This window comes from Falco naumanni, chromosome 1 (assembly GCF_017639655.2).
Source record: "Falco naumanni isolate bFalNau1 chromosome 1, bFalNau1.pat, whole genome shotgun sequence".
NCBI classification, from domain to species: Eukaryota; Metazoa; Chordata; class Aves; order Falconiformes; family Falconidae; genus Falco; species Falco naumanni.
The window spans coordinates 50,090,558-50,117,501 of record NC_054054.1 but is presented as its reverse complement, the minus strand read 5'-3'; the positions used below and the strand labels follow the sequence as shown (position 1 = coordinate 50,117,501).

Sequence of the window (26,944 nt, the reverse complement as noted above, 5' to 3'; positions counted from 1 at the left end):
TCTCTTGATCCAACAATTTAATAAAAAAAAAATGAAGTCCCAGAGCTGTCTTCTATGACCGATTTGTAACAGTCACCTGGATACACTATGCTTATCTGTGCTGTGTAGTACCTCCTTACCCGTTGGTGTGGTGTGGAGGAGTGATGGGCTTCCACCATCATGAATAGCCCAGCAAATCCAATAAACTGATGTAAACAGTGGCCAAGCCTTTGTTCTTTAAGCTTAGATACAGATAATTTGTCTTGTAATTTTTATTAATTCCTTCCTTCCTAAAGAGAGATAAAGTGAAAGAGGCAAATCTGTCTCTGTGTTGGGAACAATGCTGGATGTGACTTCTCCATTATAACATACAAATGGAGCCATGGTATTATGAAGTGGCATTTAACGAAAAAAATTCCATTGCAGTGTTGACTACTCATCAAGAAACATATTCACATGGCTGTTTTATTTTGTGTCCTTGTGATTCATCTATTCATTTTATTTAATTTTCTGGGGGTTTGTGTAAAAATTGCTGTTCTAATAACTGTTCTAAAACCTTTTTTAAATGGAATTAGTTTATTCTTATATTATGGATATGTTTAGGTGAAAAACACACCTGTACTGCTTCTCTTTTTGTAAAAGTGTGACTGGTTTCGATCAATAATAGTTTCTGCCTTAGTTTAAACTAACCTCTTAAAAACAGCTTACTAAATTGAAAATTTCCTGAGAATAATATGGTGAACATGTTTGGTGTTTAAAGAGAATAATAGCTGCCATTACTTCAATATAACCACAGATTCCCCCTAGTGTAAACAGAGTTTAAAGTATTTTACTGGAGGCAGATCTATGTGGTGAATTGCTGCTATGTTTTTATTGACACAAATGAAACTAAAAATTTGTACAGTGCCCTTGTAGATACATCTTTATAGGGGTTTAATTCACGTTAGTAATTCCAATATGTCAAAAAATAACTTCTGTCTCATGGACCTTCTTTTTGCATAAAAGTACCGCTATTCTAATGTAGGTTCTTATTTTTAGCCTCGATCTATTGTACCTGAATGCCTTGTAGTAGCAAATTAAGCACCGAGGTTTAGTTAATTAGTCCATTAGTTTTATTTAATTTTTCTTAGTCCTTGCATTATAATCTGATGTGGTAAATCGATATCCATTGAGATATTGGGTTCTTTTCTTTTGGTTAGATTTTGTGGAGGTTGTTTAAGTGCAATGTTCTGAGACAATATTAGGAATGGCATGTTAGAGAAGAGTATTTTGCCCTTAATACCTTCCTGGAATGCAGGGGGATTTTATCACTGTGACCTTGTCTTACCATGGCGGGTAGGTAAACATGTCAATGGCTTTCCTCAATGTGAAAAAGGAGTGTTTTTAGCGACATCCAGATATCATTAAGAACTGAACTAGTATGAATCTGCATTGATTGGGAGCAACCTACATTGTAGTGGGAATGGTTGGAATGCACCCTTGCTCATAGCAGCTGGCTAAAAAGCTGGGAAGGATGGTATGGAAGTGGGAAAAATTTGCCCAAGAGTAAGTGCAGTATGTCCTTTCTCTGGTAGAAGGCCATGTAGTTGCAAACAGAGCCAAGGGACTAATTCTGGAGTCTTAAAAATCCTAAAGAGCAACTGCATCACCTTGCCAAAAAACAACTTGATTTTTGACTTGCATTAGTATTATTTGATGTTCAGGTCATCTGGATTCAGTGCACATGTTACAGTCTTACTTATCTGGTGAACCTGATAGTCTTGTAAACTTACATTTCTTATCAGAAATACTTTACATACAATGAACTTGAATTTGATCTAGCCTGATCCTTGAAACGGATAATCTTATGCAAATCAACAGAAGTACTAGGTTCTTAACACATACAGAAATCAGATTATTTGGGCCATATCACACACTATTGGGATTTTACTGTTAGATTTAGGGAGAGCATATCTTCTGGAAATGACTGAAGATGATACAGATCTGTGAATGTCAGTTGATCACACCGTGTCTGGGAACCATCAGTGCCTTGTGCTGTGAAATAGGGAAATGTATTCTGAAGGTGAAGTAGGTAAATAATTGCCAACAGATAGAGGAAAATACTAATACTCTGGCAAAATACTGTACAGTGACCTTCTTAATAAAAATGTGTAAAGTTCTGCTCATCAGTTTTCAGGACTAGTGAGCAGATGCTAAGAAGGACTACTTGGAAGTTGATGAAAGTAGAGAATATTTACAAAAGGAAGCTCATTAGCTGAGAAAAATAAAAGACAATAAATAACATGATTTTTTTTCCTGAATGTGTAACCATGGGGTTAGAAACAAATGATGTTAACAAGTGGATAGGAACTTGAAATTAGAAAACAGCCATGAAGTTCATCCTCTCAATAAGACTAGTGTGGCTGTCAATCAAAAAGTTTAAAAAAAGAACAAAATTCCCTTTGACATGGAATTTGGCTACTTTATAGGAAGCTTATACAGTACAGAAACTTGTGGTTATGGAAAAACTAATGTGGTGGGTTGACTGGTTAGGCGCCAGGTGCCCACCAGAGCGGCTGTGTCAGTGCCCTCCTCAGCTGGGCAGGGGGGAGGAAATGTAACGAAAGGCCCGTGGGTCGAGATAAGGGCAGGGGGGTCACTCAGCCAGTACCGACAGGGGCAAAACCGACCCGACCTGGGGAAATTAGTTTAATTCATTACCTATCAAAATCAGAGTAGGATAATGAGAAAATAAAAACCTAATCTTTAACCACCTTCCCCCACCCTTCTTGTGTTCCTGGGCTCAGCCTCACTCCCGATGTCTCTCCCTGCTCCCCCCGAGCAGCGCAGGGGGACCGGGAATGGGGCTGGGGTCAGTCCCTCACAGCTGCCCCTGCCGCCCCTTCCCCCCAGAGGGAGGGTCCCCACACGCTGCCCCTGCCCCAGCCCAGGCCCCCCCGGGGGTGCAGCCTCCTTGGGCACCCCCTGCCCTGGCCTGGGGCCCTCCCCGGGCGGCCGGTGGGTCCCTGCTCCCCGCGGGCTCCATGGGCTGAGGGCACAGCCGGCCGCGCTGTGATTTGACCCAGCTATCTGTGGGGCTGCTGCTTTCACATGTTCTCACTCCTCTCTCTGGCTGCGGTTGCTGTTGTGTAGAGTTCTTCCCCACTTCTGAAATACTTTGTCCCCCTGCTGCTACCACCGTTGCTGATGGGCTCGGCCTTGCCCAGCGGTGGGCCCATCCTGGAGCCGGCTGGCGTTGGCTCCATCGGGCATGGGGGGAGCTTCTGGCAGCTCCTCACAGCAGCCACCCCTGTAGCCCCCCACTACCAAAACATTGCCATGCAAACCAAATAAACCTGACCTGTGACTTAAGGATAGTTTTGATACTCTGCTTGAAAATCAGACCACAGAGACCACTGTATATTGTTTTAATCTAAAAAATATTAAAATGGTGAACAGCATTAATGTCTAGGGCACTTGGGGAAAATTCAGTACGATGTTGAAATTGCATCTTTTTAAACTCATATTTACAAATAAAAATTCTGCTTTATTAAAGTTGCATAAATAGTTCAGAGGAATACATATTTTAGCTTATGTATATATATAAATTTTACAGACAAAATACTGAATTTTATAGCTGCATATTAAAGTGTTCTTTTAAATAACTGCTTTGCTCCCTTTAAAAAATGTAATAGGATTTTGCATTTACATTTGATATTCGTGCATTTTAATCTTGGCAACAGCTTCTGTTTCTCAGCATCGGCTATGAAATGTGTGTCAATTGATGTGTAAATTTTTACTATAAACTTGCAAAGGACTTTTCTATGAAAAATGTTTAGAGAAGTATAGATTTTCCAGGTGCTAGTTTACAGTAATTGTCTGCTTAGTTTCCAATCCAGATGGCAAATCAAGCAAGCAGTAAATTCTGCGCATTCATTTGAATTGAGGAAGTGCTAGAAAACTTCAGTTTACTTTTTGTCATATCAGGCTGAAATACATTGTGATAACTTTCTGTCATTTTTCACCAAAGTAGCATACCAGGATGCCACTATAAGAAGCATGAGGGAACGGGAAGATGATTCAGTACGTTTTGGAGTGATCGGGCAGTTCACCTGGATTTTTCTCATGTCAGCATGTTCCCCCATTCTGATGGTGTGAATCACTCCCTCAGCCGAACACATCATTAGCTTGCCAGGCAAAAAAGGTCTTATCTGGAACATTTAAACTCAAATTGGCTGAATGTTTGTGACTACAAGTTCACTAGCCATGAGATTTTAGCTTATTGTGCATTGACTGAAGGGATGTTACAACTGTATTACCTGTAATCTAGGCAAGGCACATCTCTCGTTGGAGTAGGTGTCTGCCTGTATGCTAAATTTAAGTGTCTGGAAAAGATTTTCCATATTAGGAGAATTATCAAAGTGTTGCATATGGGGATTATTTCTTCTTGCAGTAAGCAGTCTAAAATCACGTATAAAAATATGGGTAAATGCAGTGATAAGTAGCACTTAAAACATGTACATTAATAGTAAATTTTAAAGGAAAGTAATCTCCCATATTTGTATGACCCAGTAGGAACCTGCCAAAATGCCTGAGCAAAGACAAACTTCTAATTACTCTTGAGATCAGTATGTGTTTTTCACAGCTATACAACCTTTTCAGAGAGTTTGGCTGACCTCCAGTCATCACTAAAATACATTGTGTGCTTTCACATCCTTGTGCTACCAACTGTTAAACTGGAATTTGGAAATTTACAAATAGCTTGGGAAGCTATGTTGAACAGTAGTTAGTACCCCTCTAATCTAGATTTTAGGACTGCCACCCCTGCATGGATGGAATGTGTGATTTTACCCACTTATTTTAAAATTAGCTTTTACTCAGGATAAGTAAAAAAGCAAGAGGATTTCCTGTATCCAAAAGCACAGTTTGAAAATTTTATTAGAATGCAAGCAACAGAAATGAAAAATTACTGTTCTTAATGAAAAGAACCAAAACGTAGGCCAAAATGTTTCCTTTTGTTTCATAAATTGAAGAAACAAAATGTCAGCATGTAACAACTGCGGAGTCATACTTATTCAGGCCAAGAATCCATCTAGAGTGGTATCCTGCTGGTGACAAAAGCGTTTGGGGAAGTGTTTAAGAACAATTCAGGTGTATATGGTCCCCCAGGCCATGTTTTGGGAGAAGGTACGCACATGAGACTGTTTCTGTTAAGTGCTATGGTCAAGACAGCGCCAGGTTTACCTCTCCTAACCTACATAGCTCAACAAAACTATCGTACCTTGGCCTTCTACCCTCATATACATCCATCGTGATGTGAGGCATACCATACACATCCTGAGTTTCACCATGTAAACCCACCATTTTCATGACCTGTAACCCTCATGTTACTTCAGGTAATTTGGGGAGTGGGAGGAACCTTACAAAAATACATCTTCTGGCCAAGGCAGCACGACCTGGGGAGAGCTGGGGCTGAGCACTCTGTGGTGTGAACATGGCTGGGTCATGCCAACTGGCCTTGGCTGCAAGACAGTGTCTGGCCTTCCCTCATTTAATGTATGCATTTATATTTGCAATAATGCCATCCCTTTATTAGGATTGAAGTATGAACCTTTAACAACAATATATTTAAAATTGGATGACAAATGTAGAAAGCAAAGCTAAAGCAAACACTCGCAGTAACTGAAGGGTCTTCTTTCCTGTTACTGTCATTTAGCTACAAAAAGAACATAGAATAATGTAAGACAAACTTGAGAAGCTTCTGTATTACAGAAAAAACTTCTTGAAACTAGATGGCAAAACATTCTGTGTCATGTGTCAGAGGAGTTTTCAGGCCATTTAAATCAAAAAGTCTTGTTAACATTCTACCATTTCAATACTATGTATTAGCTCTGGCTAATATAGCCTTATTGTGGTTTAACCCTAGCCATCAACTAAGCACCACACAGCCACTCACCACCCCACCTCACCCCCTGCTTCTATGCCCCAGCAGAAATTTGGGGAAGAGAATTGGAAGGGTAAAAGTGGGAAAACTTGTGGGCTGAGATAAGAACAGCTTAATCCTTGGGGAAAATAATTTTTTAAAATGAAAAGGAAAATAACAGAGAAATAAAACACAAGAAAGACAAGTAGTGCAAATGAAAACAATTGCTCACTGATAACTGATTGATGCCCAGCCAGTCCCCCCAAAGTGGCCCCCTGACAGCTTCCTCGCCCCCCATTTTATTACAGAGCATGATGTACCATGGTACGGGATATCCTTTGTGTCAGATGGGGCCAGCTGTCCTAGCTGTGTCCACCCCCCACCTCCCTGTGCCCCCAGCCCACTTGCTGGTGAGGTGGGGTGAGGCAGAAAAGGCCCTGACTCTGTGTGAGCACTGCTTAGCGTTAACTAAAACAACCCTGTGTTACCAACACTGTTTACAGTGCAAATCCAAAACATAGACCCGTACCAGCTATTATTAGAAAATTAGCTCTACCCTAGAAAAAAACAACACAAGCCTGCAGCTGATTACCCATTCCAGGTGCAGTAACTTTTTCAGTATGAACTGAATTGCCTTCAGTGTATTAATTACCTTTACTTGTTACCACAAGTGGATTTCGAGACGTAGCACAGACCCACTAAAATGATGGGAAAAGTTCCATGTTGTAGTGGCATGCGTTAGGAGTTCCTGCAGATATTTACAGGTGTAATAAGGAGCGCAGATTTTGGTGTGATTCACCAGGATAACAACACACTGATGTTTGTGGGTGTGCAGTACAGCCCAAACACTTCAGGATGTAGTGGGAATGGTATTTACATGCTGAAAGTGTTGGCTTCCAGCATAATTTGGCCATTTCTCACCTTCTGTATCACTTGATCGTGTTGTTAGTTGTGCACATGTGTTATTGGCTGCCATGCTCACCACAAATATGGTTCATAATTCTCTTCAGATACGGCACGGAAACTTTCAGGGTGCCTCAGCTCTACTCTGAGTGCTCCTCTGACTTTGCAGTTGTTTGTTTATAATGTTATTAATGTTCGGATTTTTAGCATTTCATTTGATGTGAATTGGGGCTGTTGTAAAGGGGTTTACAAGCTACTATTACATGTGCTTTGTTTAGTTAGTTGGCTTAATTCAGTCACGTGACACACTGCAAGGTAGCTAGAGCCTAAAATTAGGCACTGTATTTTAAATCTTAGAAAGGACAGATTGTGCCTAATCTTTGAATTTAATATTTATTAGAACATAAAACACACACACACAAAAAAAAAAAAAAGTTAAAACAATGTAACTCTTTAAATAGGCAAACCCCATAACTCTTATGTGACACATCTCAGATAGAAAGTTTTACAAATAAATTTGTGGTGAGTCTGCTAAAATCTTCACAGACTTATTCTGGTCCTACTTTTCCAGACTAACAGCTTTCAAAGATATCCTTGGTTTAACAAATTCTTTAAATACCCCTATGTGTTCCTGTGGAAATTTCCTTCTGCCTGTCACCTCCAAGATTTGGCTGTGTGGCTGCTTCCCACTGCAAATAACCCACTGTGCTTTGCCAGATCCTCCCTGTCTCCGTTGGTGATGCAGGTTTCCTGCTTGTTGCCTCACCTGCTTTTTCTTTCTGAATCCACTGACACTGTTTTATAGCAAGACGTTGTCTGCGGTACCTACATAGCAAACTGCAACTAAATTGAGAAGTTTTATCTTTCCTTACAGAAAGGGTTCTCTTATGTGCTTGAAGACTTGACTTTATAAAGTTTGAAAAATTATGTAATATCATTTAATATCCAAAAAATATCTGGAAGTAGTGGAAATTACAACCTCCATTAATGGGCAAGAACATTATGTCAGCAATCAGAAGCTCCTGCATGTGCCAATTCTGGGGTTTCACCCTTGGCTTGGGGTGTATTACTTTCAAATTTCAAAAAGCAATGAAGTCCTTTTTCCCAAAGCAGTACACCAGCCTCTATGCCAAGTTTGTCGTCAGTTGTGGGTTTTGACAGAATGGCATTTCTCTGTAATTATAACTGAGTCCACCAATTCCTTTTGCTCACTTACCAAGAAAAAGCAATAAAGGTAAAACCAAAAATAGGAGAAGTCATGTCTGCCTTGTTACAGAACTGCAATTACAGAGCTGCTGCTAATATCTTTCGGTCATTACTGTATCAGCTGGATATAAAAGGGTTTCTAATGAAGCACAAGTTGTTGCTGTTTAGTTTAAAGGCTACTTCTCCATTAGCTAAGGCAATTTACCACTATACTTTTTAAAGTGCAGATCCATAGTAATTCGCAAAATAAAGACCTACTTATGCAAGTAGATTTCAGTAAATGGTGAAGAGAGGTGGAATAAACAGGATTTTTCCAGGAGCAAAACTAACAATGCATTCATTAAGGGTGTCTGTGCAAAGAAGGGTGTAGACTGACAGCAATACTTTAGATTCTAGCAAGCAAATAAATATTTCTATCCTCAGCTATTCCAAAGAAATAGTTCTGTAAGTAAATTGCAGAAGCACAAGAATATACCCATTCACAGAGACATACACCAGTGAAAACTAAACAGAGGAAGGTAAAATAGCAAAAGGAATTTCTTTTGTATAAAACGTAAATCAAATCTCCCTTCCCTTCCTTTATTTCTTGTTCATATCTCCTAGTAACCAGATTAATCTTTGCTACACAAAGCAGATGGGATGTGGTCCTATTTCCTGACGAGATCTGTGAGAAACGGGAAAATAAGATTATTTTTCCTGATCTTTGATCACATAGGTTTTTAGGATTCAAAGTGTTATTAAGTTCAAAATGGCCATGAACCAAATTAGATATAAACAAACCTATGTTTGGGGAGAAAATACAACTGAATGTTGTACAAAAAATGTGTACACACAACTTAAGGTGTGAAGCTTTCATTATGGAACTGTCTCATTAGATAATATTCACAACTTAATCATGTTTAATTGTTGGAGTTTTGTCTTTTATACTGGAAGACCTGCCTAAATGAATGCAACATGGTTGTAACCAAAAGATGTAATTTTCCAAGGACTATGGGACACAATAAAACCAAAACTTGAATCTGTTCTAAAAAAATTGAACCTTTTATTAGGCCTATGGTCCTTTGTTCTTAATGCTGATGGTGTGGTTGTAACTTTCTGTCATGGAGATTTCATTTTGGTTGCTGGTATCACTAGACCCTTTGTTTCTTAAAGCTAGAGAGCCTTATGTAAGAATGATAAACCATTCCTGAAGCCCTACGGTAGCCCTTTTGCTATGCTGGCTACATGGACCAAGGCAGCAGGCAGAGTGGTGGGAAGGTGAGACCACACGTCTGGCAGGCAAGCACCCTGCAACCTCAGTGCTGACTTAAGGGTAGGATGTTTTTTGAAGATTAAGGTTTTTGCAGGGAAATAATAGGAGCTGTTCACAGTTATCTGTTTCTCTTTCCTTCTTTCTTGGCACAAATGCTATCATATCCAATAGTAGTCATGAGGGTCATTCCTGCACTTTGAGTCTAAGCTGGTTTTGGCACGTTGTTAATCTTGCAGGTCTTGCATCTGCTTCATCCATACAAGCTGGCTCCTAAGTTGGTGTTCAGTCCACACCACCTTCATCCATACTGTACTGACCTTATCAAATCTTCTCATTGCCTATAGAAATAAGGTCTTGTTTTCAAAATGACATGGCCAAATAGATCTGTGCTGAATTGTTTGGTAAATGAGAAAGCATGATGTGGGTCGGAAAGATGAAAAGATTAAAAGAAGGGGCAGTGGCATCTTCTGAAATGTTACATGCAGTTGAAAGACAGGCACTGACTCCTATAAATGCACCATAAATATCATCATATATATTATATAAATATATATCATGTAAATATATATTATCGTATATTATATATGATATATATGATATGATATAAATAAATATATAATATATAAATAAAGTCAACATAAATATCCTAATACTGTCTATGCTGCACTTAGAGTCAAATAATGTAGAGTTATACCATTAAACAGCGGAGCACATGCAATCTTGATGGTCCAAATAAAGTGTGTATTTTGGGCAGCAAACACTATCACTCCTCTCAGGAACCTTTCAGCACTAGTGAGCACGCCCTGCATAAACAGATCTGTTTTGGTGGTTAAAAACAACTATTTCTATAACATACAAATGAAATTTCATACTGCTATCCTAATCTCAAGTGTATTCTTTCCTCATCTCTTCTACTTAAGAGGATCTGATAACTTTTCTCTCATTTCTATTGTAAAAACATGCAAACCATAGATTTATGTCAAAATCCCCTGGAGGATATAATTTAGAAGGAATATTGTGCTATGATTGCTTCTCCCCTAGAATGCTGTAAACTGCCTGATAATTTAATAGTTTGCTATTTTAAATACTGCATGTTAAATGATGGAGATCTCAGTATTTGGGATTGCATCTGCTAAGGTCATCTTCCACAAGTTTGTTTTAACACTTCTGTTTGCTTTGCAGCAATCTGAATGCTAGCTGCTACTCCTCAGCATTTTTTGTCAAAATATTCAGTATTTTCCTGTTCAATATTTAGGTAAATCAAGTGATTCTGCTTTAGATTCTTTTGTATTTACACACTTTTTCAAACCCCCGGGCCCTCTTTTAGGTGTTATGTATTTATCCAGATGCTAGATTTTGCTACCACTACATAAAGTCTTAAAGATCAAAGATTCCTGATTTTAAAAATTCAAGGTGAATAATTTTACAGAATGTGATTAAGGTTGAGGTATGGCTTCTGAGTTTATGAGTGTTTCAGACTTGTATCTTAAATATATGTGCTTTTATAATAATATTTCAGCATGCAGCAACAAAACTAAAATGTTGGTTTGGCCTCTGTGTTTCAATATTAGATTTAAGCCTTTATTGCTCCCACCTATGGATAGCTAGCAATGTAAAGGAAGAAGTTAAAAGTGCACTTACATGTTTTCAAAAGGATTTATCTGGTGCTACCAGAAAGGAAGTAAGCCTGCTAATCATCTGTGTTTAGTTCTTGCTCTGACCTGGAAACTTCTTACTCTGACTGGCATCAGAACTAGATCCAATCTCTCTGGCTCATGTGGATGCAACCTTTGTTTCCTCCTGTTTTGTGACAGGTAACCTGGGGTCCCAGCTGGTCGAGTACAAAGAAGAGATGTACATAACGTCTGATTGTGGGAACACATGGCGTCAGGTAGGAAACAGGAAACAGCAAAGACACCTGGAAATAATTTTAATGTACCAAAAGTCATTAATTTTATAATGCTTTACTGATCTTTATATACCCATTCCTTTGAGGAAGATGGCTATTATTATCCCCATTTCACTTGGAAACTGTGAAAGATTAAGAAGGTGATTTGCAAAGACTCAAATTGGTCAGGCTGTCAGGTTCTGCTGAAACTCAAATATTTTGGTCTCTCTAAAGATCTTGTAAGTATCTTGTGTAAAAAAACATAGAGTCTATTGAGGTTTTTAATAATTTAATAATTCAATAATTTAAGTAATCTTCCTATGCCAATGATGAAGTGGACTTGGGCTGGATCTTGCAGTACAAATATTCCAAGCTAAAAGATGTGGTTAATGTAGAACAGCAGCAATTCTTCTGCTTCATAGTATGAAAACTGGCAGTTAAGCTTAAATTTTGTTCTTCATTGAAACTTTAGAAGGAAAAAGAGATTTTTAAAAATCCCATAAACCTTAGAATGTCTTTCAGTATGATTTAATCAATTATGGGACTAAAAATAAAAGAGTATTAAAAAGAAAGAACAATCATGCAGTGGCTGTAATTGCATTTGAGTTCTGGATGTCTTTTGCTTCTAATGCTGGTGTCAATTCAAGCATTGCACTTTTTCTATGTATTTTTTCCTAAATTGCTCTGTCTCAGTGTGGCGGGTTGACCGTGGCTGGGCACCAGGTGCCCACCAGAGCGGCTGTGTCAGTGCCCTCCTCAGCTGGGCAGGGGGGAGGAAATGTAACGAACGGCCCGTGGGTCGAGATAAGGGCAGGGGGGTCACTCAGCCAGTACCGACAGGGGCAAAACCGACCCGACACGGGGAAATTAGTTTAATTCATTACCTATCAAAATCAGAGTAGGATAATGAGAAAATAAAAAAAACAAATCTTAAACCACCTCCATGGGCTGAGGGCACAGCCGGCCTCGCCGCGGCCTTCACCGCGGGCTGGGGGGGAACCTCTGCTCCGGCGCCTGGAGCCCCTCCGGCCCTGCCTGCACCCACCGGGTGTCTGCGGGGCTGCTGCTCGCACACCTGCGCACTCCTCTCTCTGGCTGACATTGCTGTTGCACAGCAACTTTTTCCCCTTCTTAAATACTTTGTCCCCCTGCTGCTACCACCATCGCTGATGGGCTTGGCCTTGCCCAGCGGCGGGTCCATCCTGGAGCCGGCTGGCGTTGGCTCCATCGGGCATGGGGGGAGCTTCTGGCAGCTCCTCACAGCAGCCACACCTGTAGCCCCCCACTACCAAAACATTGCCATGCAAACCCAATACACTCAGTAGTGCTTAATCATGGGAATATTTTCTTTCTGTGTCTATATGGCAACAACACACACTATGGAATCTACTTATAATGTTTGCCCAGGAGAAGCAAAAACATTCTCAAAGTGTGTCAAAAAGTCATTAAATTTCAGTTAAAATAGTGTTTTATTGTCCAGCTGAAATAAAATTAAGTTGTGTTAATTTCTGAGGACAAATAATTGTGAAAATGTTCTCACTTGTATTACTGAGCTTGGGGAGTTTTAAGTTAAAAAAGAAAAATACAGAGTGTTTCCTATATTGCTATTGTAGGGTGCCATTAATACTCCACAGAAGGACTTTTTCAAATAAATACATTATTTTTGTCATGATAATATCCTTTGAGGTTTAAAAGATAAAATTTTATACCAAATACATTCTTGAAATCTACCATATGATAAATAGGTGTTTAAATGCAAAAGCCTTCCAGGATTTACAGTGGGTACTATGTTGTCTGATACTTCACAGAGTTCTTGCTAATAATTAATTGTCACCATTTGCCAAGATTTTATCATTTTTCTGGGGTGAAAAATAAGAAGAAAAGTGTGAAGGGCCTCAGGTTCATATCTTTGCTGCTTTTTTATTTGTGAGACACTCAGGCAAACATTATGTGAAACCTGAACTTGAGATGACTATTCATGCTGTAAAACCACCCACAAACTGATCCCTCATTATGACAGTCAAAATGAAAATCACCATTGCTAGCTTTATTTTAATTAAAACTGCTATGAAGCATTTGAAAGAGCTTACTCCATCTTAGTATTTGTGATCAGAACAAAAGTGTATGTTATTGTATGTATTTTATGGCCTCATTTTTGAAACAGTTCTTTCGGAGGGCAGTGCTACATTTCCTTTCTCTGTTGGAGTTCATGCAACAAAAGACAAGGCTTCAGTCCGATGACATAGGTATTATTTAGACAGTAAATTACAGGTCTCATGAGTTGGCAAAAGCAGAGCAAAGCTCACGTTTTGGCACAGCTTTTTGGGTGAGTTTAAGTCACTGACATGGAAACTTTGTGGTTGTCATTAGTGAGTGCCTGTCACCTTTCTCCCATAACACACATAACTTTTCAGAGCTGTCTACAGATAAGGAGCAGTCTGTTCTTGCATAGAGTGACAGAGCAACGAAGAAAAGTAAATATAAAAGACTTAGGAGAAAAGGGAGTTCAAGGAATTAATTAAAAGCTTTCTGGAAATAATAGTAGCATTGGTTCATAAGAATATAGGACTGGAAGGAATGTCAAAGATCAAGTAATTTAACTGTGGGCTCTGAGGCAACATCAAACATACTAGGAACATCTCTATCAGAGGTTTGCCAGACCTGTTTGTTAATCCTTCACTGTAGGAGATTCTGCAGTCTGACAGTGGGGTGTTTCACCATTCTTCATAGATTTTTCTGAATATTTAACATAAGCTGAATGTGCTTTTTGCTGTTGTACTTGCAGTTTCACAAATTCTGCAAGATAAGCTGATTTCTTCTTGTCTTTGGAGAGGAGTGGTTTTCTGTCACCTTTGAATAGCTTTTCACTTGTTGAAAGGTGGTTATCATGTCTACCCAGAGTATAGTTTTTTTCCCCTTGGAAACCAGCAAACTCAAATCCACTGCTTTTCCTAATGGATCAAATGTCTGAAATGCTTTTCAGTTTTGTTGCTTATTGGTTGGACTATCTAATATACATCCCTCTCCTGAAGCATGGTAAGACTGAATGCAAAGTTACAAATTCTATCAGTACTAAGCAGAATGAAATTGTTGCCCTTGATATGTTGGCATTACTGGCATCTCATTTCAGAAAATTTCTCCTTTGCACTAGCATCACATTGTTGACTCAGATTCAGTTTGTGATTCATAACTGGGACTGTTCCTTGAGTTCCTGAATTTGCAATACATTCTCAATTTAAAAATTATTTACCAATCATTTTCCTTCCATAATTTCTTAACCAGCTGTATACACTTAAATGATTTCAATTGAACCCGTATTTCCATAGCTTGCATGTGGTAAGGTTGTATGAGAGTTCAGGAAGACTCTGCTATGGTAGGATACGCGGTCAGTGTTTATCAGTAGAAATAAAAATGCCCAAAAGAGTGTTTTGTGAAATGAAGTAAATACTGGTGATAAATGGAAAAGACTGGGAAAATAATGGAAGATTGTTGAGGAGGATTGTAAACATGCTCAAGTGACTTGCAGCTGGGGGTGTCAAAAAACAGCTATGTCATACTAGTTGTTCTTTGGCCTTGTGTATCGGTCAGGTAGAACATCTGTTGAGGTAACATGGGCCTGTGATAGACTTAGAGGTACCCTATTGAACATGCTTGAGATTCCTGCCCTGCTGTGGGAAAGATCAAAGCACAGCGGTAAATTATGCCTGCACGATCCCCAGAAATACAGGGAAAACCGTCAGGTTTGGTGAATGCGCCAGCATGGACCAAGCTCTGCAGTGCCTGTGTCTGCACTTGTGTGCCTCTGCCCAAGTGCTGCTTCAGGGATCCCCTGGTTGGTGAGGTAACGAAAATAAATTTACTCTGCATTTCATCTGTGGTTTTGTGCTTGTTCCTGTGTCCTGTCTGTGCTGGCTTATGCAAAAAGTAAAAACAAAGATTGTGATTATAAGTAGCCACAATACCACCTGGGCTGACTGCAGTTGTTCTACCTTTCTGTTGCATGATGCCTGAGCTGCTTGTTGCTCTCTCTTGAAACTGTCATTCAACTGTGTACCATTTTAAGGAAAACTGAAATTTGTGACTTTACTGTACAAGCACTGTAAATAGCAATAGTTTAGGAGCAGGCTGACAAGTAGCTTAGACATCCATGCAGCAGCAGTGATCTGGCCTGTAGGAGAAGGGAATCTCACCTTGACATTATCATGAACTAAGTGGGCTTAGAATCATAGAATCATTAAAATTGGAAAAGGTCTTTAAGGTCATCAAGTCCAAATGAGTCCACAGCCCTGCCAAGTAAACCACAAAGATGTAGCCTAAGTGAACTTGTGGGATGGATATGTCTATTTGGAAAATGTTCCTATTATACCAGGAAAACGATATCATAAAATGTGTTAATGAAAATGATACTGAGTCAGGCAGATAAATAAGTCTTGCATCCTGGGAGAAATGGGCTACCTTTGAACACAATTTCAGATCATGAAGGTTTAAACACTTTTTTGCCCTATGGGGCCTGTTTTTTCAGTCATGATTTTTAAAATATTAGGATACTCTTTCAAATGTTAAGAATGACCTTGTATATGCATGTAAGTGTTTTATTTATGTTAAAAAAAAATAAATTTCTCTTCACAATCATGTTGCCATTGCTATTTCAACAGCATCTGTTACAACTCTGTGCTTGAAATAAGGCAGAGTAAGAGAAAGGTCTGACTTTCAAAATAAATGGCTTAAATAAAGGGAAAAAATGGGCCTCAAAACCCCTTTCATATTTGTTCTGCTACCAAAGCAGCTAGTGTAGTAACAAAATGATTAAGCTAATAAGGTTACACATAAAGTCTGTTGTATGTCTATAAACTGAACCTAGATCTCTGGAGCTTTAGTCTAGTGCTTTGTTGGAATACTGTTTCTCTGTGTCAAATCATTTTTTGTCAATGCAATTTGGAAAACCTTTGTTTAAGCAGAACACTTGTTTTTCTGCAGATATCTTAAGAGATGATGGATTGTAACACCTTTAAGCACAACAGGAAAGGCTGCAATCCCAGCCTCTCACCCCTGGGGAGGTCCAGCTGGCTCTTTCTGTTTCTAGATTTGAATTTAGAAATGGATGTCACTTTGGTGAGAGAAGCAAGTGACTCTGGGCATTCTGAGTTACTTTTGAAACTTCTGTATCTTAGAGTAAAACTGCTTGGCATATATTTCTGTAGGATCATTTAAACATGTTTTCATTGATTTCATGAATGCCTCCTAATTGTTGCCAGCAAATATTCTGGCCTGAAACAGCTGCTGAAATTGTTAGGACAGACACAGGAAAAACACTAAGAGCAGAGGGAGGAGAGGTAGAAAAAATAATAATAAATAAATGACATTATGATTATAAAGCACTTAGCATGCTCAAAAAATTATGGAAGGAAAAAACATAGAAATAGGTTATGAAAATCGTGTTCTGTAGTGGCTGGCTACTAGAAAGGATCATAATATGTTTATTACCTGGCTTTAGTTAGTGGAAGAGACATGTATCAGAATTTATGGCTGACAGTGAACACACGTATCTCGTGTTCCTGGGTTTGAACTTCAGCTCTGACACTGAGACCACCTGTGCCTAAATCCTTTGCAGACCGTCTTGATTTTGTTTCCAGAAAGTAGAGATAAATATTTACTTTTTGTGCTGAACTCCACAGGCCTGAAATTGTTAATTCCTTTCAATGCACTGAAGATGAAGAGTTGCTTTCATAAGGAATTACATACATTTTGGTTATAAAACATTTGAAATGTTCACAAGAAGTGCATGATATAAAGGTGGCATTAATATGCCTGTAATGTGTCCACTGTGCTTTATAGTGTGCTAAAGCTGGTGTGTGAAAATGATGCACAAGGAAGTGCCACAATGCTTTTCTGGGAAAACCAGATTTGGATAAAGTGATGCAGATACCAGCTTCCTTTATCTTCAGTATGACGGTCAAGATTTTGGAGACTTTGTGTCCCAGCCTATACTGTTTCATTTTGATTTGAGCAAAAGTTCAAACAAAGTTTAGAGAAGGATCAAAATTCTGCTTGCTTATCTGACTCTAGCTGATCTCATTCTTCTGAAGTGCATCTAAAATTAATGTCTGTCCTTTACTGAATGCTCTTCTAAAATATGCAGCTGTGTGGAACAAGTAGATAGGCCTGTAAATGCCTCATATCAGGTTTTTGCCTGTAAATTGGCAACATTGAAAAACTGATCAGACACTTGAAGCCCTAGGATTCCCATAAAATATGCTCTTACTAGATGAGAGGAAGACTGAATTCTCAACCCAAATTAAATGCTTACTTTTTTTGAAGTAATTTTGAATGTGCTCTAAGACACTTTTTCCCCCATCCAGCTCAGTCTTGCTGATAAATCCTCTAAATGGAACATTTAGTATTGCCAAAAAAAGAAGCATTTATTATTGTCAGTATTTTTTGCATTCACAAGGCAAAGTAAAGCTAACCTTTATGTTTTTCACTTTTGATTTGTCAAAGCATGTAGGAGGCTGCATGTTCATCTATTAACTGCTAAGTGTGTGTAGTAACTAACTTTATCACCTGTTCTTATGTTAAATGAGCTTTCACAGGTTAATTACATGAGTAAACCTTATTTTAAAACAGATTTCAGAAGTAAAAAAGGGAAGATATCTACCTGTTAATTCATTTCAGTATTGCTGTTGACCTCTAGAAAAGAAATGAAAATAATTTAGGAAAGTTTGAACCCTTTATACCATTAAATCAATGTTATATATATATTTTGGTTCCGAACTCAGAGTGGCCTCTTTGTGAGATCACATGAAGTTTGAATTTAAATAAATCATTGACACTGGAAATGCAAAAAACATGCCTGCACTAATTATTTCAAGCTCTGTAGAGGCTGGAGAACAGGTGAGAAAGTCACAGACTGCAGTACTTTTCCTATTTTTCATAGAATTAGGCTACAAAGCATTTTATTCTACAACATACACAGAATATGGCAAGTACCAAAGTAAGGTGATAGGTCACTTGGTGATATACAATAATAAGGAATGCAAAATGCATACTGTAGAGAAATATAAGCTTGGGCTAAAATCACTTTAGACAGTTTAATCTGATTGTGATTTGAACCTGAACATTTTCTGATTCACCACTTCACTTGCTTTTCTTTTTACAGCTGGGAGAAATATAAAAGTTAAACTGACTTTTATGTCCTTTTCAATTTGAAGTGCAGACATTATAAAACATAGAAGTCTTTCTATCCTGATTTGTTTGTACATTTTATTTCTGCTGTTTTGTACATTTGCTTAGCTGGCCTTTTTTTGTCTGACTTGTAGGTCTTTGAAGAAGAGCACCACATCTTATACCTGGACCATGGTGGAGTTATTGTGGCCATCAAAGACACCTCTATCCCTCTGAAAATACTCAAGTAAACCTACAGTCAATTAGAGTAGAGATATTGTGTATTCAAGACTTCAGGCAAAGTTCAAAGTTTAGGATGAGCACTTCAGTGTGATCATGTATGAAATGCAGGTGGAGTCAGCTTAATTTAACATTCATTAGGTCAATAAAATACAGGTGGATATTTTCTTAAAGATTACCTCATGGTGCTGAAGGTACCATGCATAATACATTAATAGTAATAAAACTTCCTTGCATCAGCATAGGTATTTTTGCTCAAAAGACTATCCTGGAACACTGCGGTATAAACCACGTTCTGCATGATTGTTTTCTGCTACTGGTTTGCACCACCAGTGTATGGCAATGATGCTTAACCTATGATGCATATGTGGCTTAGGTATCCAGTCAGGATAGATCATTCATGCTGCAGTAAAGCTCAGTCCCCTGCAAGGGCCACAGTGAATGAAAGGCACTGAAGAATAGCCCTGGGTTGCTCTGGCAAGGCCAATATAGTGTAGACCTCGGGAGCCAATGGGAAAGCACTTATGTGCTGTGTAACACAGTATGGAAGAAGCCTAGTTCATGTGTAATCTTCATGCACCAATTAATTTTAGTATGCATAGATTCTGTCATATAGTGATAATGCAGCAAATGGCCTTCTCAGCTTGCTTGGCAGGAAAGGTTTGCTGCAAAGTATTTTGTTAGAAAACATCAAGTTTTAAACTGCATGATAGTGAAGCAAAATATAGTAACCTTACGTAATGGCATACAAAACTACCATAGTTGGCATAAAAAACATAAGAGATCTTTATCACTTGTGACTTGGTTCATTTTTGCACAATCCTGTATACACTGATAGTAACTAGGCTACTTGGTTATCTAGAATGAAAACCATCACAAACCTACTATCCAAAAGACCTGGAGGAAATATACAGAAGAAAAGAGAAGAAATTCATAAATTTTGGATACACAGAGTTTTTGAAATATGTTTTGTGATTCAGCAGCATCTTTTGCAAATTTTTAAGTGGATGGTAGCAGCTGTGAAGGGCTATCATCTTGGTGCCTACAGTTACCACACCTCCCACAGGTTTTAGCAGTTGGGCTGGTTTGTCTCACATGATTCACTGACCTCTAGTTAACAAGTCTCTAGCTCAGAGGCTACTGGAAAGAATGAAGTATAATTACCTTGCTCTTGAGCCTTACAAGGCAGCAAGATCATTTGTTGACAGACTGTTGTTTTTATCTCCATGTGAATTTCCATTGTTGTGGTAAATTTATTATACCCCTTCTAATAAAGATGTGAGCTGTGGTAAATTTATTATACCCCTTCTAATAAAGATGTGAGCCCCTGTATACATTGCTGAGAAAAAGATCACATTAATATGATATATGTCCAGACACATTGTATGTTGGTGATCATAAATCCTGGACTTGTAATGAGGGGATTTATTTTTTAATGAATTAATTCTATTTTGTATATTTAGAGTTGTAAATGAAAACCATTTCTGCTTTTTTACAGGTTCAGTGTAGATGAAGGCCAGACTTGGAGTACACATAATTTTACTAGCACTTCAGTCTTTGTGGATGGATTACTTAGTGAACCTGGAGATGAGACATTGGTCATGACGTGAGTTTCTGGCTTCATCTATCTTCAGGGCTTTCTCTGCTTGTATACTTGAGCATAGTTGTAACGATGTTTGAGATAGTGCTTGAGTCAGTGGCTTTTGCTTCTTGCAGTCACACAGACTCTTACACTGATGTTCAAATTCCCTAGCACGCAACCTGTCTTTCAAATTACCTGCATGCAGTATTTCAGATTGTAAAAATGAAGTGTTGTGTTCATATGAAATTTTGCAAACTTACCACCAGAAAGAGTGAAATAATAGGACTGAAAATACAAATCTGATAAACACAGGTAAAAAAATTACTAATTCCTGTATATTTTCTGTTTCCTACCCATTCTTAGGCAGACTTCAAAAAATTTAAATAGCTGTTGTTTTCATGGTGTAAGCAACTATATTATTGTCTATATTGTTACTATATATATAGTAACTAACACTGGAGTATTTTCTATAACCAAACACTGTGATAACACATACACATTTTTATTCTTGCAGTGACTGAAGCAGATGCTGTGAATAGAGTTAAAAATAACCAAATTCTGCAACTCGGGCCCCTGTTTTTCTGTCTTTTTCCAAAGGGCCAAGGACATCTGGATCTGAGCTGCAAGTTCTGCTCTGTGCCCTAGGATAAATGATAATATTTTAGAAGTGCCTGAGAGTAAAAAACACCTGTCCAATTAGGGAAAAAGGCACATGCTGACTGCAGCAGGAAAGGGGAATGCGCTCACAGATATCCAGGCTGCTACGTGTGCTCCTATCAGAACAGCTTGTGCAATCTTTTATATTGGACTATAGGACTTCAGTGTGTGCGTGACAGGCTTTTCCTCCTAGAAGTTACAAATAGAACTGCATTTGACATCTACTAGTAGCATTTTCCTCAGGGGAAGAAAAAACAACATTTAGCCCAGCATGGAGTTGTGAAAAGGATCCTCAGCAAAACAGAAATCCTACCCAATGTACTTAAAAATAGTGTGCCAAGTTCATAATGCTGTACTACGCAGAGCTGAATTTGGTCTGTTATTTCTTTCTCCCCTGTCCCATTTATCCTCCATTATACGTATATGACCTGAGAAGAACAGTATTACCCCACCATCTTCCCTTTCCATTTGATGGTATAATATATGCCACAAGGTGATACTTATGCCTCTGAATGAAGGATTTCTATTGATTTCAGTGTCAGCAGAGGGATCAAAAGCTTATCCTAAACTGTACTTATGGCAGATAAAATGATGTGTGATAACTATATGCTCTGGGGTATTTTTTATTATTAAGTATCATTAAAAGCAGTGATTTTGTGAAGATTTATTTAAATATCTGGCTGAATGGGCTAAAGAGCTCTTTTAAAGCACAATGCCTTTCTGAAACCGTCCATCTGAAATACATAAAACTAGTTAGATTTGGTACATGAGCTCAGATTGACAAAAAAGCATTGTGTGACTTGTAGATTTCTAAGGGCAGAACAAGAGTGTGACTCCAGCAGCTCAGTGCCAGGCTTGTAGGTTCTTACTTTGCAGCTAGTTCTACTGAACATGGAGGACATCAAGCACTTATTGTTACAGACTGGCCCTGAAAAGACTTACAGCCTTCCTACCACACTCAGAAGATAATGAGAAGAATAAACTGCAGTATGTGTTTCCTTGCTGACATAGCATCAACTTCCTTGTCTACTCTATGGCTTTTTGTTGGGCTTTACCTTCAGGGTGACTATCAGCCCAGTGGTGCTCTGTCTGACTTTGTCAGACCTTTTGTCATTCTGTCTGTCTTAGGTAATTTTTTATCAGAACTTCACACTTGTACTGAGTTGCTGCACATGACTTAATCTACAGTGATTTGCTGCACTGATACACACTCCCTGGAAGAAAAAAAAAAATAAAAATCACACACACACACACACACCCCCCCCCCATGTTATTAGATAAAAGTGTGTTTTCTTCTGGGTAGAACATGGTAAGATGAACTTGTGTATGGTAATGGAAATAATTTAGTAGTGTCTTCCACCCTGAGGAATCCCCAAGTCCATTATGAAGGACTTAGTCTGACATTTTTTACTTGTACAGGAATATAATTTTCTCCCTTTGGTAGGGAATCTGTTTGAATAGAAACTTTGAATAAATAGTCCAATGTCAAAATATGCATAAATTAGGAAAGAGAGTATAATTCTGAGGTAGGAAGTTAATAACTGTAAAAGTGTATAGCAAAACTGTGGAACAGACACTATTTCATTTAAACCTAGAATAAACTCACGAAAGAGTCAAAGAATACTTTACTTGTATGGAAAGTGGCTGTTACTGTAGGGTAAAACCCTGGTTCCACTGAAGTCGGCTTAGGGACTTCCTTCAATGTTTTTAATTTGTGTTGAAAAAATAATATCTACAGACATATTATCTGGGGAAAATGTTAATGAACCTGATAACACTGTGTAAAAGAGGCTTCTCAGTCCTTAGCATGGTGACTGGGATATTGACTTGACTTGTAAAGGACTTCCATTTGAATTCCTGTTCTGTCCTGACTTAACCAAAATGAAATGGCCTGGTAGGCTTTACTAAAGGAATGGGGGAATGTGAACCTGTTCGCCTCAAGCCTTCATTTCAGAAAGTTTTGCGTTTTCTCCAAAACGGGGCGGGGGGGAAGTTTACTTATCAGAAGTTTTCTTAAAACTGAGTTGTCATCTGCCAGTCAACATTAATTTAAATCATTCATCCAAATTCCCTGCAGTATTCAAAATATGTACACTCAAATGCCAAGGAAAAAATACTTTATTCCATTGTACTCTGCAATAGACCTAGTTAAGATTTTTAGGAGTTTTAGGTGGTAAAATATTCAAAAACGGTAGGAAACTCATTCTGTGTAAAAATCAATTTCTAAATAGACCTAGTTAAGAGTTTTAAGAAAACAAAGCAATCAAGTATTCCTAAAGTTTAGAAAACTCAGTCTGTGTAATAATTAATTTCTAAATGAATAGCTCAAATCCACCATTTATTGCTAAATTAATAAGTAAGGTTTGCTAAGAAATTTTCTCGACTAATTGATGTATATTCATCAGAACAGTGCATGGTCTAATACACTTTATTTTGTTCTAAATTCTTTAGAATTCTAAGAATGAAGGTTACTGCAAAGCAGTGTTTAACTTAGCAATATGCTATATTTGGGGAAAATTACTTAATGACGCTGGATTGAGTAATGGCCTAACTCAGTGGAAAAAGGAAGAATTTTTCTACGTCTGAAATATTGATGTTCCTCTTCAGAGGAAGTAGTTCATATAATGAAAGTTTCAAAACTGTAAAAATGACTTCTAAATCACATTTCAGCTTCTGGGAGTGTTTCCCAAATGGGTTATTTAGATTGCAGTGTAAATACAGTAGGTATGATAACCATGGTACCGCAGACCATGGCCCCTTTTAAAAGCCAGTAAGAGGTTACATGAAAGGACTGTTTTTCTTTGTGTCAGATAGAATCAAAATGTTCCCTATGGGTAATTGCAATTTTTTGCAGAGGGATTTTTTTTTCTAAGGTCTCCTAGAGTAGCAATTTATGATGCCGCTGGGAACTTCATGACATCTCTGAAATGCAGAACCCCAGCATGCAAATTTTGCTGTCCTGAAAGTCTGTTGTTGCATTCCTGTTGCGTTCCTAGGTGATAATGGAAACAAGAAAACAGTCTCATTTAAACTTCCTCAAAACGAAGTGGATATTATATTAACAGATGTTAGGTATTAGGGAGAACATCTGGATTTTTGTAACTGTCAATTCTGCTAGGAGTGTCAGCCTCAACTTTAACATCAGTTAGTCAACATTGTGTAGTTTGTGCAGCTTATTCTTGTGTGACACGTGGCAGCAAACTATCTTCCCTGTTGTCTTTAAGTGCCTTACTAGGTGGAGGTACATCTTTCTCTTAGGAATTCTTCACTACTAACTTTCTTGTACTGCAACCCTTAAAAAAGATAGATAAAGCCTCATTATGTAAGAGAACAGCAGATATCCCAAGGCAATGTCTAGGTTTTATCTGCAGCTAGTTGATCTCTTATTTGAGAAGCATTGCTTAGTTATGAAGTGGTAATTTTCCTTTCTGCATAATGAGGAACAATTTTGTCTGTCAATAGATGGAGGAAACATACAGAAAGACAGGAAGACAATGGTGATAAAAGCATTGAAAAAGCAAACTGATTACTCTATTTCAATATGATCTAGATATCAGTTAATCCAGGTGTACAGGTTACTTTTTACTGGCAATTTTAGTGCTTTTGCTGACATCTCTGTGGACACAGATGTTAGCAGAGCAAGTTGTAGTATTGTTGCCAGCCTGTGGCCTTGGAGCCAAGACCATGGGACTGCTCTTGTCTCTTTCTCAGCTCAAATGAAGTCCAGTGAGTAAAACTAATTTTTTCTTCTCTTTCCGTAAAGTTTTGATAACGTATTCAGAAACATGGGAACATGATGCTTTCAGTGTCTTTGTAAGCCCTTATTTAGTACCTTTTGAGAGCAGACCTCAAAATATATTTGAATAAAAGAAGCTGAAAGGTTAGGAATCCATGTCCTATAAGAATCTTTTATCACCTTGTCCCTGTGTAAAGGAGGAGCGAAGGACAGAAAAAGGGTGGCACATGACTTTTTCATTCAGATGGACGCTTCATGTCATTTTGAGGCCCTGTCACTGAGTGCCTGCAGCTGTGGTGCTCTGTCTTTGCTTTCAGGGAGACAGTTACATTTTAGCTTCTAGTTCTAATAAATGTGATGATGAGGTAGACATTAGAGGCTTAGGACAACAATAAAGTTTTTCAAATATTTTACTTATTTTTGGGTGAGGTCTTGAACTCCATTTTGTTATATTTTGCTCTCTAAATGAAGGAGCCACAATTTAGGTGACTGTAGGCTATTTACTCTGGCTCTGCCAGGTGAAGTGTGAATGAATAATTTCCTATCTGTGACAAGAGACACCTGTTTTTTAAATACAACTAGGGAAAAAAAAGTATTAGCTAAAGAATTAAATACATATTTTTTAAAGTATCCCAAATTAATCTTTAAGTAAGATGACAGTAGAAAGCTGAATGATACAAACTATTCTCTACAATGTCGTATGTTTCTCTTTAAGTTAATCCCTTTGATTCACTGTCCACCTTGTATTATTTCTGCATAAGGCATCAGGCTAGCCATTAAATCTTCAATTATTTCCAAACAGTTTACATGTAAAAAGGTTGTTCTTGGACAGGAATTTACCAAATAGATGGAAAAAAATGTTGGAGGTAATTTGCAAGTATCACGGAGCCAAAGTATTCCTTTCCATCCTTTTTTTTTCCCTAAAGAGCTGAAACCAAGATGTTTTGTCATAAAACAATGAATGGAAATTATTATTTTGGGGGGGCAGGAAACAATTAAAAAACATTTTTTCATTCAATTTGAACTGAATTTTTTTCCTCCCCTAATTTTTCATTCTGGCAGCCAAAAAAACCTCTAAACCAAAAAACCAAAACAACAACAAAAAACCCAAACCCAAAAAAACCCAAACCCCCTACTCTTCTCTTTAGTCCATTAAGTATATGCATATGTTTGTCGTTTAAGGCACTTAAATCATAAGTGTCTCAGTGTATTTCTACTTGATCTGTTTTGTACACAAGCACTTTTTATGTGCAGTTGCTGTATGTAGGCAGGTGTCTACTTTTGCACATGGAAGCATTCATCATTTCTGTAGTTAAAATTTAGCAAGGCCACTGAAAATGTGACCTCTGTTACGTTCTTTTGGGGAATTAGAAAAATATGCTGAATTATAATCTTGATGTATAACAGACTGCAGCTTGAATCATACATTACTTTCATCCATTTTACTAGTATGAACCCTTTGACTTACTCAGTTTTTGTTGATTTTATAATGTTGAAAAGGAAGCAAAGACAAGTGTTAGAAGGAAAGCATGTGTATAAAGATTCATCTGACATTTTCTTTTTGAAAATTGTAGGCTTCAAATAGCACTGTAGGACATAGTCATGGCTAACCTACTCTTCCAACCCATATCCCCTTGGAAAGCCTTTCATTAATAGTATTACTGCTTCTGTGAGTTAAGGAGGACACTGTTGGTAGTGATTACACTACAGATAAAGTGCATCCTTCCATGCCTCCCTCAGTTGGTGATTTCTTTACAGATTTTGGCATGGAGAGGTCATATGTCTTGCTATATGTTCAAAGGCACTGTAATAATATTAATTACAACAGGCAAAACAAAAAGACTGTCACATTTATTTGCTTTTTTAGTTACATTGTCATCATTTGTAGTAAAGGTCTAAGTGAAGCAAAGGACTTGGGTCTTTAGCTCACCATAAACTGACAAGAAACTTGTTACACACTACTCCTTTTATATAAAAAGCAACTGAGAAAGTTGCTGCTTTTTTAATGTAGATGGCCTCTGATAATTAGTGAACTGTAAGGTGAATTCAGTGTTCAGTCTGAAATTGCAATATTGTTAGAACAATTATCAAGGAGTCATGACAGTTAAAAAATATTTTAATTATACAATAAGTTCACTGACAGTTGTATTTCCTACTAGTATGATCTACTATAGGAAAGGGAGTCTTACATGGGGAATAAGATCTAAATACCACATTTTAGCATAGCTCTGTGACTGCTTCCATTTAGATGAGTACTTTACAAGAGACAGACTGAGAGTTATTAAAATAATTAACTAGCATCTCTGAGAGTCTGGCTTCCTTTCCCATATTGATCACAAACTCACTGTTGTATATTGAAGTTTAGATCAAAAAAAAAATTTAGGTACTTGCCTTAATTACACATGCTTGGACATCTTTGTTTAGATGCTGCCTGGAGG

The 26,944-nt window shown here is 38.0% G+C and overlaps 1 protein-coding gene across 4 annotated transcripts in view; it reads left to right on the top strand.

Moving 5' to 3' along the window:
- The window catches only part of SORCS2 (sortilin related VPS10 domain containing receptor 2), a 579,012-nt gene that overhangs the window by 498,289 nt on the left and 53,779 nt on the right, over positions 1–26,944 (top strand). For all 4 annotated transcript variants that reach the window (XM_040593442.1, XM_040593423.1, XM_040593433.1 and 1 more), the window contains exons 12-14: positions 11,057–11,133; positions 18,447–18,538; positions 20,030–20,137. In XM_040593442.1, coding sequence (XP_040449376.1) covers positions 11,057–11,133; positions 18,447–18,538; positions 20,030–20,137 — 277 coding nt within the window. The remainder of the gene's footprint in view (positions 1–11,056; positions 11,134–18,446; positions 18,539–20,029; positions 20,138–26,944) is intronic.